General features: G+C 41.7%; 1 protein-coding gene across 1 annotated transcript in view; it reads right to left on the bottom strand.

Moving 5' to 3' along the window:
- LOC118400981 (carbohydrate sulfotransferase 8-like) overlaps nt 1–14,331 on the bottom strand; it is an 86,382-nt gene that overhangs the window by 53,612 nt on the left and 18,439 nt on the right. The window contains exon 2 of the mRNA XM_035798048.2: nt 11,152–11,381. Coding sequence (XP_035653941.1) covers nt 11,152–11,350 — 199 coding nt within the window. The 5' untranslated portion in view covers nt 11,351–11,381. The remainder of the gene's footprint in view (nt 1–11,151; nt 11,382–14,331) is intronic.

Below are 14,331 nucleotides of genomic sequence, written 5' to 3'. Positions count from 1 at the left end.
CTTGTCCTCGTCCCCCTCTTACTCTCACTCCTCTTCCTCTAACTCTCTCTCCAAAATTGGCCTCCATTGTTGTCCAAACCAAGAAAGCCAACCTGAAGCCTATTTCCAGTCTAGAAATTAGCTATAAGTGTTTTCACATGTGAGCACTGGGTGTAGCTAATCGGTAAATGAGTGTGGCATTTGGAATGGCAGGGTTTTCCAAACGAAACACAAGACCTGTTAGTTTTGAATGATGTGTCTAATGTAGAGAACTGTGTTTTAGTGTTTTGCAAAAAGTGTGTTTTACAATTGCAAACTGAGTGTAAAGCAGATAATGTGCTTGCCGTTTTGCAGACTTAGTCTGAAGATGAGGTACATGAGTTAATGGTTTCACTGAGTGTGCCTCAAGTACCACTTTTAGTGTGTAAGAGATTGTAAGACACTGTTGCCCTTTGCAACCACGTACCTATGTGAGTGTGGATTCTTGGCCCTCACTACCATGAAAACAACTAAATACAGGCACAGACTGTGTGTGGGAAATGATTTAAGATGGAGACTTTCTCCAATACAACCCAACATTGCAGAGTTATGTGCATCCTTTCAAGCACACCCTTCTCATTAATCTGTGGTGAGTTATTCACAATTTTCAGTGAACAAATAAGGTTTTATATGTAAGATGGTTAAATAAAGAGGAAAATTATTGATAATTATTATATTATTATTTGTGCCCTTGTCCTATAAGAGCTCTATGTCACTTCCCACGAGCCGGGTTGTGACAAACTCACACTCAATCTTATGTTTAATTAATGTATCGTATAGTGTGTGTGGCAGGCTTACAATGATGGCAAAAAACAACATATGAGAGTGCGCTGACCCTGGTGCTACAGGGGGTATACAGCTGGAGGTTGAATGTTTGAAGGGGTACGGGACTATAAAAAGTTTGGGAACCACTGCACTAACAGAGAGACGGGCATTGAAGCGTTAACATGTCTTGTCAATGTGAGAGAACGGCATAACAATGACAAAAAATGATAATGGGAATGTCACTAGAGATATAGTGCCTTGCGAAAGTATTCGGCCCCCTTGAACTTTGCGACCTTTTGCCATATTTCAGGCTTCAAACATAAAGATAGAAAACTGTATTTTTTTGTGAAGAATCAACAACAATGGGACACAATCATGAAGTGGAATGACATTTATTGGATATTTCAAACTTTTTAACAAATCAAAAACTGAAAAATTGGGCGTGCAAAATTATTCAGCCCCCTTAAGTTAATACTTTGTAGCGCCACCTTTTGCTGCGATTACAGCTGTAAGTCGCTTGGGATATGTCTCTATCAGCTTTGCACATCGAGAGACTGAACTTTTTTCCCATTCCTCCTTACAAAACAGCTCGAGCTCAGTGAGGTTGGATGGAGAGCATTTGTGAACAGCAGTTTTCAGTTCTTTCCACAGATTCTCGATTGGATTCAGGTCTGGACTTTGACTTGGCAATTCTAATTCCTGGATATGTTTATTTTTAACCATTCCATTGTAGATTTTGCTTTATGTTTTGGATCATTGTCTTGTTGGAAGACAAATCTCCGTCCCAGTCTCAGGTCTTTTGCAGACTCCCTCAGGTTTTCTTCCAGAATGGTCCTGTATTTGGCTCCATCCATCTTCCCATCAAGTTTAACCATCTTCCCTGTCCCTGCTGAAGAAAAGCAGGCCCAAACCATGATGCTGCCACCACCATGTTTGACAGTGGGGATGGTGTGTTCAGGATGATGAGCTGTGTTGCTTTTACGCCAAACATAACGTTTTGCATTGTTGCCAAAAAGTTCAATTTTGGTTTCATCTGACCAGAGCACCTTCTTCCACATGTTTGGTGTGTCTCCCAGGTGGCCTGTGGCAAACTTTAAATGACACTTTTTATGGATATCTTTAAGAAATGGCTTTCTTCTTGCCACTCTTCCATAAAGGCCAGATTTGTGCAATATACGACTGATTGTTGTCCTATGGACAGAGTCTCCCACCTCAGCTGTAGATATCTGCAGTTCATCCAGAGTGATCATGGGCCTCTTGGCTGCATCTCTGATCAGTCTTCTCCTTGTATGAGCTGAAAGTTTAGAGGGACGGCTTTAAACCTCTTCACAACAGTATCTTGGACCTGCCTGGTGTGTTCCTTGTTATTCATGATGCTCTCTGCGCTTTTAACGGACCTCTGAGACTATCACAGTGCAGGTGCATTTATACGGAGACTTGATTACACACAGGTGGATTGTATTTATCATCATTAGTCATTTAGGTCAACATTGGATCATTCAGAGATCCTCACTGAACTTCTGGAGAGAGTTTGCTGCACAGAAAGTAAAGGGATACTACCTGTGAATTCAGACTTAGTCTGAAGATGAGGTACATGAGTTAATGGTTTCACTGAGTGTGCCTCAAGTACCACTTTTAGTGTGTAAGAGATTGTAAGACACTGTTGCCCTTTGCAACCACGTACCTATGTGAGTGTGGATTCTTGGCCCTCACTACCATGAAAACAACTAAATACAGGCACAGACTGTGTGTGGGAAATGATTTAAGATGGAGACTTTCTCCAATACAACCCAACATTGCAGAGTTATGTGCATCCTTTCAAGCACACCCTTCTCATTAATCTGTGGTGAGTTATTCACAATTTTCAGTGAACAAATAAGGTTTTATATGTAAGATGGTTAAATAAAGAGGAAAATTATTGATAATTATTATATTATTATTTGTGCCCTTGTCCTATAAGAGCTCTATGTCACTTCCCACGAGCCGGGTTGTGACAAACTCACACTCAATCTTATGTTTAATTAATGTATCGTATAGTGTGTGTGGCAGGCTTACAATGATGGCAAAAAACAACATATGAGAGTGCGCTGACCCTGGTGCTACAGGGGGTATACAGCTGGAGGTTGAATGTTTGAAGGGGTACGGGACTATAAAAAGTTTGGGAACCACTGCACTAACAGAGAGACGGGCATTGAAGCGTTAACATGTCTTGTCAATGTGAGAGAACGGCATAACAATGACAAAAAAATGATAATGGGAATGTCACTAGAGATATAGTGCCTTGCGAAAGTATTCGGCCCCCTTGAACTTTGCGACCTTTTGCCATAATTTTGCACGCCCAATTTTTCAGTTTTTGATTTGATAAAAAAGTTTGAAATATCCAATAAATGTCGTTCCACTTCATGATTGTGTCCCACTTGTTGTTGATTCTTCACAAAAAAATACAGTTTTATATCTTTATGTTTGAAGCCTGAAATGTGGCAAAAGGTCGCAAAGTTCAAGGGGGCCGAATACTTTCGCAAGGCACTGTATTTAAACAGGCTAGAATAAATACACATTTCAATGTAGTTATTGTGTTGAAGAAGGGTGGCTGCAATGAAATGGCTCAGACAACCCCTGGGTAGGTGGAGACTGCTGTTGGACCACCCCCGGTGAACATTAATTAAATCTTGCTGTTCAAATGAAGTTTTAGCTTGCTGTGACATGTTTTTGTTTAGACTCAAATAGGACACACTTCACGTCTCACACACACAGAGTCAAACTTAAGGGAGAGGATTCAATCAGTCGCAGAGAAAGAGGAAATATCTAGAGGTAGAGGTAGAGGTAGGTAGAGGTAGAGGTAGAGAGAGGTAGAGGTAGGTAGAGGTGTAGAGAGAGAGGCTGGGAAAGCTTTGATGCGATTGAATGTGCTTTACCCGCTACCGAAACCTGCGGACTCTCCTTCACTGCAGCCGACATGAGTAAAACAATTAAACGTGTTAACCCTCGCAAGGCTGCCGGCCCAGACGACATCCCTAGCCGTGTCCTCAGAGCATGCGCAGACCAGCTGGCTGGTGTGTTTACGGACATATTCAATCAATCCCTATCCCAGTCTGCTGTAACCACATGCTTCAAGAGTGCCACCATTGTTCCTGTTCCCAAGAAAGCTAAGGTAACTGAGCTAAACGACTAGCACTCACTTCCGTCATCATGAAGTGCTTTGAGAGACTGTAGTGTCGTCCGCAAACTTGATTGGTTTACATACCCTACATTACTCATCTCATATGTATATACTGTACTCGATACCATCTACTGCATCTTGCCTATGCCGTTCTGTACCATCACTCATTCATATATCTTTATGTACATATTCTTTATCCCTTTACACTTGTGTGTATAAGGTAGTAGTTGTGGAATTGTTAGGTTAGATTACTCGTTATTACTGCATTGTCGGAACTAGAAGCACAAGCATTTCGCTACACTCGCATTAACATCTGCTAACCATGTGTATGTGACAAATACAATTTGATTTGATTTGACTTTGTCAGGCTCACCTCAACTGAGTGCAGCAATGCCCCATTGTTTAGAGTCTGTTTGAAAAGCGCCAAGTTCTGAACAAAAGTCTGCCACGGTTTTTGGAGGGCCGTTGTTAGTTACCCGAGGTAGTCTTTCAGAAAGCAGGCAGACAATGAAATATAAAAAAATAAATGAATCTACCTTGAATAATTGCAATGTGTTTCTGAGATGCATAGTGCAGTATATAAAATGAATTCATAGTATATGGTCTGGATGAGGGCTCTTGATTAATGTGCTGTCAGTGTAAAATGAAGTGATAATTTGGGGGCTATTCACTTCAGTAGCGTAGTAGATTCCTTTGCACAAGGTGTGTTCTGTGAGTTGCAAAAAAATGTGAAATTCTGTACTGAGAGAGTAGGCCTCAATTGGGGGGAATAGAGGGAAATGAAAGTGTGAAAGTGAGAAAAGATAACAGAGTGGCACTTCAAATGCCAGTTAGATTATAAATACTGCACAGTGAAAAGTAGGATCTGTTTTCACAAGAAGCTCGGAAATTACGATTTGCATTGATTCAATTAAAGAGGACAGGGCCGTTTCTGGCTTTTTGGGGTGCCGAAGCCTGATTTGCAGGCAAAACATTTTAGTGACCCTCTTGGCATCGTAGAGATAATGTTTCAGATTCAATGCACATTTTCTGCAATTCTACACATTTTTCATGGGGCAGAGATACATGTGTGCAGGTTTTAAACTAATTTCATGTAATTTTACTCATTTTGCAATGGGGCCGAGAGAAAACGATGCATGTTTTAAAGCTAATTTCCTGCAATGCTAAACATTTTGCCAAGGAGTTAAGATAAATATTTGCAGTATTAAAGCTCATTTCCTGCAGTTAAACACATTTTGCCATGACTTCTGCCATGTGCATATGATATCTGAGTAAGAGTGTCTTGCAAAATCAATAGAGGCCCCCTAGCGGTCAGGGCCCCTGGGCATGTGCCTTGCATGCCAGATCAGTAATTCGGCCATGATTACTACAAGGCTTAGATAGCTGGCTAGACTAATTTAAAGAGTAACATTTTTAAATTGCACATTGTGTATTCTGCTATCCTGACCAACAGTTATTTGAGACAACGACTGACTTCCTAAAATATTGGTTGGTGGCCCCCTGGCGGCGCTTATTCCACTTATGCCTACAAACGGCACTGGAAGAGGAACAATAATTTGAAACGGCATGTGAGTTATTATTACTCTCTGTAATATCATAGTGAACTTTCTTCCCTCCCTGAGAGCAGTGGAATCAATGATCTGCTAATCAATTAGAGTTTTGGGCTAGAGGATATCCAAGCTGGTCCAAGAACCCATCCAAGTAGCCTAAGGCTATGGTAGATATATTGGATAATTCAACGTGTAATGACACAGTAACACCGTAACAGTCATTGAGAGTCGAATACAACTTTTAGCTCCAAACCATGAAGTTGACATAGATTGAAGAAGGTTAGTGGTAGTTAGACAATTAACTGAATTATTATTGGTTTGACTATGCATTTATAGAGTGATGTTTCCCGCATGCCTGTGTAGAACCACCACACTAGCTGCACTATTTTAATAGGGTCAGAGGCTGAGGGAGGGTGGCCGGCTCAGGCTTGAGTCAACCTGCTAAATATTATATTGATCCCCCCCTGGACCTTCTCATCACTGTCCCCTCCCCTCAGCCCCCCTCCTCTTCCTCCCTCCCCTCACCTCCCCTCTGCCCTCACCATATGGGCACGGAAGCCAAACAGATGCTCATAAATTTAGATGAGATGTTTTGGGGATGATATTTTGGACGGCCCACACTGAGACAGTTGACTCAGCTATGAGAGAGAGGCCATACTGTACTGCCACTGGACTGGTTACACTGTCTGATTAATGAGTAGTCAATGGCCTCCTTACCTAGTGCATGAGTCAGACAACATAGGACTATAGTGGTGAAGGTCTGGGAAGGTCATTGAGGAGTGTTCTAATAAACTCTCTGAAGACAAGTAGCGTCGAATAGCAACGAATAGCCCCCACGATATGCAAGTTAGGAACCAATATACACAGTCAGTTAGGAAAGCAAAGGCTAGCTTCTTCAAAAAGAAAATTGCATCCTGTAGCACAAATTCCTCCAGAATTTGTGACAATGTAAAGTCCATGGAGAATAATAGCACCTCCTCCCAGCTGCCGACTGCACTGAGGCTAGGAAACACTGTCACCACCGATAAATCCACGATAATCGAGAATTTCAATAAGCATTTTTCTACGGCTGGCCATGCATTCCACCTGGCTACTCCTACCCCGGCCAACAGCTCTGCACCCCCCGCAGCAACTTGTCCAAGAGCCCCCCCCACCCGCATCTCCTTCACCCAAATCCAGATAGCTGATGTTCTGAAAGAGCTGCATATCTGGACCCCTACAAATCAGCTGGGCTAGACAATCTGGACCCTCTCTTTCTAAAATTATCCGCCGCAATTGTTATAGACCTATATCCATCCTGCCCTGCCTTTCTAAAGTCTTCGAAAGCCAAGTTAACAAACAGATCACCGACCATTTTGAATCCCACCGCACCTTCTCCCTATGCAATCTGGTTTCCGAGCTGGTCATCGGTGCACCTCAGCCACGCTCAAGATCCTAAACAAATATCCTAACAGCCACCAATAAAAGGCAGTACTGTGCAGCCGTCTTCATCGACCTGGCCAAGGCTTTCGACTCTGTCAATCACACCATTCTTATCGGCAGACTCAACAGCCTTGGTTTCTCAAATGACTGCCTCGCCTGGTTTACCAACTACTTCTCAGATAGAGTTCAGCTTGTCAAGTCAGAGGGCCTGTTGTTCGGACCTCTGGCAATCTCTATCGGGGTGCCACAGGGTTCAATTCTCGGGCCAACTCTTTTCTCAGAAAATATCAATGATGTCGCTCTTGCTGCTGGTGATTGCTCTCTGATCCATCTCTACGCAGACTACACCATTCTGTATACTTCCTACCCTTCTTTGGACACTGTGTTAACAAATCTCCAGATGAGCTTCAATGTCATACAACACTCCTTCCGTGGCCTCCAACTGCTCTTAAATGCTAGTAAAACTAAATGCATGCTTTTCAACCGATCGCTGCCCGCACCCACCCGCCCGACTAGCATCACTGCTCTGGACGGTTCTGACTTAGAATATGTGGACAACTAAAAATACCTAGGTGTCTGGTTAGACTGTAAACTCTCCTTCCAGACTCACATTAAGCATCTCCAATTCAAAATTAAATCTAGAATTGGCTTCCTATTTCACAACAAAGCCTCCTTCACTCCTGCTGCTAAACATACCCTCGTAAAACTGACTATTATGGTGAAAAAATTGCAAGAATATGTTATAATACTTTTATTGCATCAAATGGTTGTTTTTATGCAACAGAATAGAGTATTCTTATAACTATTGTGTGTGTGTTCTACTCAGGATGGGCCTCTGGGAGATGACAGGAGATTTACGATGTCTTTTTATGATAAAACCTAAAGAGCAATCCAGAGCATGAGTTAATGTTTCTGTTCTATATGGGGCCAGACACTGGTCTCTACACAATGAAAACTGTTGACACAGCAGATACTGTCTGCTATGTATTATAGGTATCTTTCATACAAATCTTAACCTTGTGACCCATTCTATACATCTGTTGTTCGTCATGTAGGTTGAAAAGGGTGTATCTTGGCTATAAAATACCTTTGTACTTTTGTCTAGGGGCTCTCAACGAATCATCTGAGCGTGAATCTTCGACCAGCCATTATTATCGTAGAGCACTCAATCGATTCACTTGATACTGTATGTGTGCGTGCGTTGTATTGACCTGCTCCCTTATTAATAAGTGATTAAAGATTAAGTTTAAGTATAACTCTGACTTGTGTGATAAGTTTGTCTCTCCTCATTCGATAGTAAAGAAATTAACCACCACACTATCCTACCGATCCTTGACTTTGTCAATGTCATTTACAAAATAGCCTATAACACTCTACTCAGCAAATTAGGTGTAGTCTATCAGAGTGCCATCCGTTTTGTCACCAAAGCCCCATATACTACCCACCACTGCGACCTGTATGCTCTCGTTGGCTGGCTCTCGCTTCATATTAATCGCCAAACCCACTGGCTCCAGGGCATCTATACGTCTTTGCTAGGTAAAGCCCCACCTTATCTCAGCTCACTGGCCATAGCAACACCCACCCATAGCTCGTGCTCCAGCAAGTATACTTCACTGGTCATCTCCAAAGCCAACTCCTCCTTTGGCCGCCTTTCCATCCAGTTCTCTGCTGCCAATGACTGAAACGAGTTGCAAAAATCACTGAAGCTGGAGACTTATATCTCCCTCACTAACTTTAAGCATCAGCTGTCAGAGCAGCTTACCGATCACTGCACCTGTACACAGCCCATCTGTAAATAGCCCACCCAACTACCTCATCCCCATATTATTATTTATTTTTGCTCTTTTGCGCCCCAGTATCTCTACTTGCACATCATCATCTATCACTCCAGTGTTAATGCTAAATTGTAATTATTTCACCACTATGGCCTATTTATTTCCTTACCTCCCTAATCTTACTACATTTGCACACACTGTTTTTTATATTTTTCTACTGTGTTATTGACTGTACGTTTGTTAATCCCATGTGTAACTCTGTGTTGTTGTTTTTGTTGCACTGCTTTGCTTTGCTTTATCTTGGCCAGGTTGCAGTTGTAAATGAGAACTTATTCTCAACTGGCCTACCTGGTTAAATAAAGGTGAAATTAAAAAAATGTAAAAGTAGTTGTTTAGCTAAATCAACTAGTGGTATGCTAATCACTTAGTCGCAAACAAGTATATTTAGTCTGTCTCCAAGTTTGCTAACGTCTGGGTAATGTCGTGGCAGAATCAGAATTCTTTAGGTAACATTTATAAACATGTTTTATTCATTTTCATAAGCTTATGTGGAGAAAAGTTACTTGGGCCCAGAGAGGGGAGAGGTCGGGTTTGTCTTATCTGTGAATGTGTCTGTAAACTATTCCTAAACCATGTGAAGGGATGGGGTGATTAATGGGGAACCAGTTAGGTTGGCTCCACAATGTCTGTGTGCCAGTCACGTCTCTCTGTAATTTCCACAACAGTAATTTGATGTATTTCTTTAGTATTTCATGAGGCAACAACAGAAGCATAACAACAATGGTACTGGAATCGCACTGTACCCTCACTTTGACAATTACACCCTCCCTCTATGTCAATTTCCTTACATGGGTTATAGAATTTTGGAATGTCTGCATTTGTTTAATCTATTGCGTCCGCGAAGGATTCAAAAAGGGGAAACCATAGCAAATTTCAATAAAGACATCACAAACCAATTTCAGGGTGTTATGTATTTCCTACTGATTGTTCTCAAATATAGGCAATTTAATCATGGATTCTGATATGTTTCTTCTTTTATGCCATTATATTGATCTGTGATAGGTAATTTACTAACTCGGCCATTTTCCAATTTATTTTTCTTTCACTGATCTGCTTTTCAGCTTTTTCTTGTCAACGAACACAGATATTATTATTCTATTCCACAAACGAGTTGTGCCATCTTAACCGCATGTATTTCGAACATATTCTCTTCACTACTGCACCAAATCCCAACAAATGAGAGGATAACTGCAAAGTCACGTAACTTAACAAGATCCCAAAAGCACAACACTGAGCCAGATTCAATACCAAAGAGAGTTACAGTTGAAGTCGGAAGTTTACATACACATTAGCCAAATACATTTAAACTCAGTTTTCACAATTCCTAACATAAAATCCTAGTAAAAATTTCCTGTCAGTTAGGATCACCACTTTATTTTAAGAATGTGAAATGTCAGAATAATAGTAGAGAGAATGATTTATTTCAGCTTTTATTTCTTTCATCACATAACCAGTAGGACAGACGTTTAGATACACTCAATTAGTACTTGGTAGCATTGTCTTTAAATTGTTTAACTTGGGTCAAACGTTTCGGGTAGCCTTCCACAAGCTTCTCACAATAAGTTGGGTGAATTTTGGCCCATTCCTCCTGACAAAGCTGGTGTAACTGAGTCAGGTTTGTAGGCCTCCTTGCTCGCACACACTTTTTTAGTTCTGCCCACATATTTTCCATAGGATTGAGGTCACGGCCTTGTGATGGCCACTCCAATACCTTGACGTTGTTGTCCTTAAGCCATTTTGCCACAACTTTGGAAGTATGCTTGGGGTCATTGTCCATTTGGAAGACCCAATATTCTGTCTGTCAACAATTTTTGGGAAAATGCACAAAGTAGATGTCCTAACCTACTTGCCAAAACTACAGTTTGTTAACAAGAAATTTGTGGAGTGGTTGAAAAACAAGTTTTAATGACTTCAACCTAAGTGTATGTAAACTTCCGACTTCAACTGTATATCCACTCCGACTCTGTCTGGGTTCTACATCACCCATCTGTGTCAGACAATAAGTAGAACAAATCAGCCCCAGAAATCTCAGCTGGCTCCCAGTAAGTGGCTGTTATTACTAGAGACACTTTTGCCACAGAGATCATAGCATCCACTTGTGATTACACAGCAGGGAATAGACATAGTACAGCACAGCAATATAGTAGAGCACTGTGTTGATTGTTTGTGACGCAAAAAACAACTCAACTCTAATGGCATGATCTAATCTGAGATCAGTAAAGCTATGTGGAGATACACCGACACCCGCATCACGCACCCTACACCTGTCTATGTCTACTTGTATCTGTCTCTACCATGCTCTCTTTCATTACTGCCTATACCAATAAACAAACTAACAAACACACGCGCACACACACACATACACACCTTCACCTACATCCCCACTCACCCACACAGTTACCTGGGGTCTGCTGTTGGAGCATGTCTGAGAGGTCCTGGAGGTGTACGAGGAGGAGTAAAGACCCGGCCCCCAAGAGCAGGAGGAACCAGAGGGAGCAGTAGAAGGAGCAGGGAAGCTTCATGATCGACACCCTCACCCTCCTCCTGCCACACAGAGCCTCCAGTAGCCTACTGGTACATCTACACTCCCCCAAGAGCATACCTGCTCAGCCTCGGCCCTGCCACGGGAACCTGTGGCGGGGAGAGAGTAATAGTTACATTATTTACGGCACATAGTTTTTAAAAAAGACATGGCAACAGCAGAAAAGCAAATAGGTTAGTCACAATGAATACGTAATAGGTAACAGCAAATGAATAACGCTGTGTATTCAAATTGCAAACGAGTGCAGTGAATTACACCAGATATGACCAGAGGCAACAGACTGTAAAAAGACCATTGGTTTGTGAAAATAGATCAGGAGTGTAATTTGTAAAAACTAAGCGTACAGTAAGGTTGTGGTCAAATAGACTGGAGATGCCCAATTAAAACACAATCTAGAGAGGCAAATATTTATTTGCGACAAGCAGATTGGCAGTGTGAATACTGTGAGTACTTTCACAGATTGGTGTTGGATGCAGTGAGAGTTGAGTCTGCAGGGATAAGAGGTGGTTAGAGCCGAGAGTGAATATTGTTAGTAATACAGCACGTGTCCGTGTGGGTGGGTATGTGTGTTTACTATCCAGGAACCTTGAAGAACGTCCTGCTGACTGCGGGCTTCTTATTCCCAAGAGGCCAGGTAGAGCACATCTGTCTCTCTGGCGCACACTCAAAGAATACTCAGCAGGTGTGACTAGCTTTACAAATCAGGTGTCCACAAACACCCACACACACACAGGCATGCATAGGCACACACATATGGACGTTCAACTAGGTGTGATTAGGATGTCTCCTGAAACGAGACAATTCTGGGTAAAAAAAAACATCCCTACACCTATCCCATGCTTCATCAGGTTTTTTTGTATTGGATGTTGATTGCTTTTCCCTGGAATCCAACCACCCTCTTCTTCTAGTGGTGATTGCTTTTCCCTCTTGTGCAGCCCATAGATTAAAATGGATCAAATGGGCATTCCCATTCAAGTCAATGTTCCCTCCCAGGTGGATGGACAAGGAGCCATTTGGTGTTGGATTTGGCAATTATACTAATTCGCTCCATGTGGTTGTGCTTTGTTGATTTAAGCTCTCTGGTTTAAGTCACTAGGAACATTTACATTTATACTTAGATAGAATTAGTATTTTGAATATTCGTTCACATGGTTATGGCTTGGCCCACATATTTTATCATTATATTTCATCATTTCCTTACAATACATCCAAGCTCTATACCAGTTATTTTGTTCATGCAAATGAAATGTGCAGTGTGCACCCACCCTTCACAGTCATCGAGCAGAAGGCTTTGACAATGGAAATCAATCTCATCCTGCTAATTAAGTAGCACCTCTGAAACAACTATTCTTCTCAGCACAAGATTAAGTTCATTTTCAATAAGCAGGCAGCGCACTGAGCTCATAAAAGAGCATATAATAAAATAATATAAATTGTAATTATACTGTCACGTGACTAAGTTGATGCATAATACATGTTATTTTGATTGCATTATTTAATAATTATGATGATGATAATGAACTGTGATTAGAAACATTAGGAGGGGGTCAGGGGGTGGGGGGTGGGGGGGTGGGGGGTCAGGTGATAAATGTCTAACAGGTAAGCATTACAAGACTGAATAGACAGTCTGACAATGTTAGAGTAATAACGTTCTCCTGAAGGAGAACTCCTGACAGACAGAGAAACACAATCCAGCCTGCATCTCCACACACACAGACACACACACGCACGCACATGCAGGCACGCACGCACACACACACACACACAGAGTATCCTTTAGCCTGCCTGGAGTACCAGATGGGCAGGGTTTGTACATTGTTTTATTGGACTGTTATATTGGTTCCGGTGCACCAGACAAGCTCAATTAAGCCCCGATAAAGTTTTTGAAATGATTTCGAATAGTTTTCGCACCAAGGTCTGTGGTTATCTGATGACATGACCTACAGACAACCACAGCTCAAGGATTACATCCATCCATCCATCCATCCATCCATCCATCACACAGCGGATCCCTGCACCATATATCCCAGAGTTGGATCATCAGCACTCTGAAATAGGAAACGATTGGTCATATTGAACCACTCAGAACACGTTTGCTGTATCAATATTGTGGCATTCACTGTTATGATTTGAAGAACAAAATGGGTGGGTCCGATGAGCGCAGCTTGTGCTGTCTGCTGCTGCAATACTACCAATGAGTTATTGGTTTGGATCCGTGTACAAAGCTCTATTGGAGGAAAAACAAGAGAAAATAAAAAAGACAAACCTGTGTGATTCGCCATCGTCAATTCATGACAAACTGCTCAACAGTAGTGGTTTGAAGCCTGTTTCTCTGCAAGAAGGCCTAGCCTATATCTCCCAGTGTAGTTTGTGGTTGGAGTTCCCCTTTAAGAGTTAACCGGTCGTGAAGGGAAAAAATAAAAAGTGATACAATTGCAGTTTAGATGCTTATTCACAGTTCTTAAGTTCTGCTGTTCTTGGCCATAATGTAAACTTTACCTCACCTCGGTTCATTTAGAGGTCAACAAACATATTGCTGGATAAACATGCACATAGAGGATACAGAGCACAATGTACTGTACTGTACTATCGCTTGCAGCTGGGCTCCACATCATGAAATGTAATATTATATGTTCAGAGAATGAAGATGGATTCATAATTTCCTTAGCTGACATTAGTGATGTGCAGTTGGCAAACAATTTGTTCTTTTTGAACGGCTTTTTTTACTGGCTTTGATAGTCATGTTTCTCTTCTCCGAGTGATTTGTTCATTTTAGTAGTTTGTTTGACCTTTGCTGGTCGCAATGAAAACAGCAGGATAAATATGTGTTCCAACCACCGACTGTCTATCATACAGTCTGCGCCAACAGTCTATCATACAGTATGCACCGACTGTCTATCATACAGTATGTACCAACTGTCTATCATAGGGTATGCACCGACTGTCTATCATACAGTATGTACCAACTGTCTATCATAGGGTATGCACCGACTGTCTATCATACAGTATGTACCAACTGTCTATCATACAGTATGCACC

Source organism: Oncorhynchus keta, chromosome 22 (assembly GCF_023373465.1).
Source record: "Oncorhynchus keta strain PuntledgeMale-10-30-2019 chromosome 22, Oket_V2, whole genome shotgun sequence".
NCBI classification, from domain to species: Eukaryota; Metazoa; Chordata; class Actinopteri; order Salmoniformes; family Salmonidae; genus Oncorhynchus; species Oncorhynchus keta.
The sequence above is the reverse complement of the archived record's forward strand: the minus strand, read 5'-3'. Positions and strand labels throughout refer to the sequence as shown.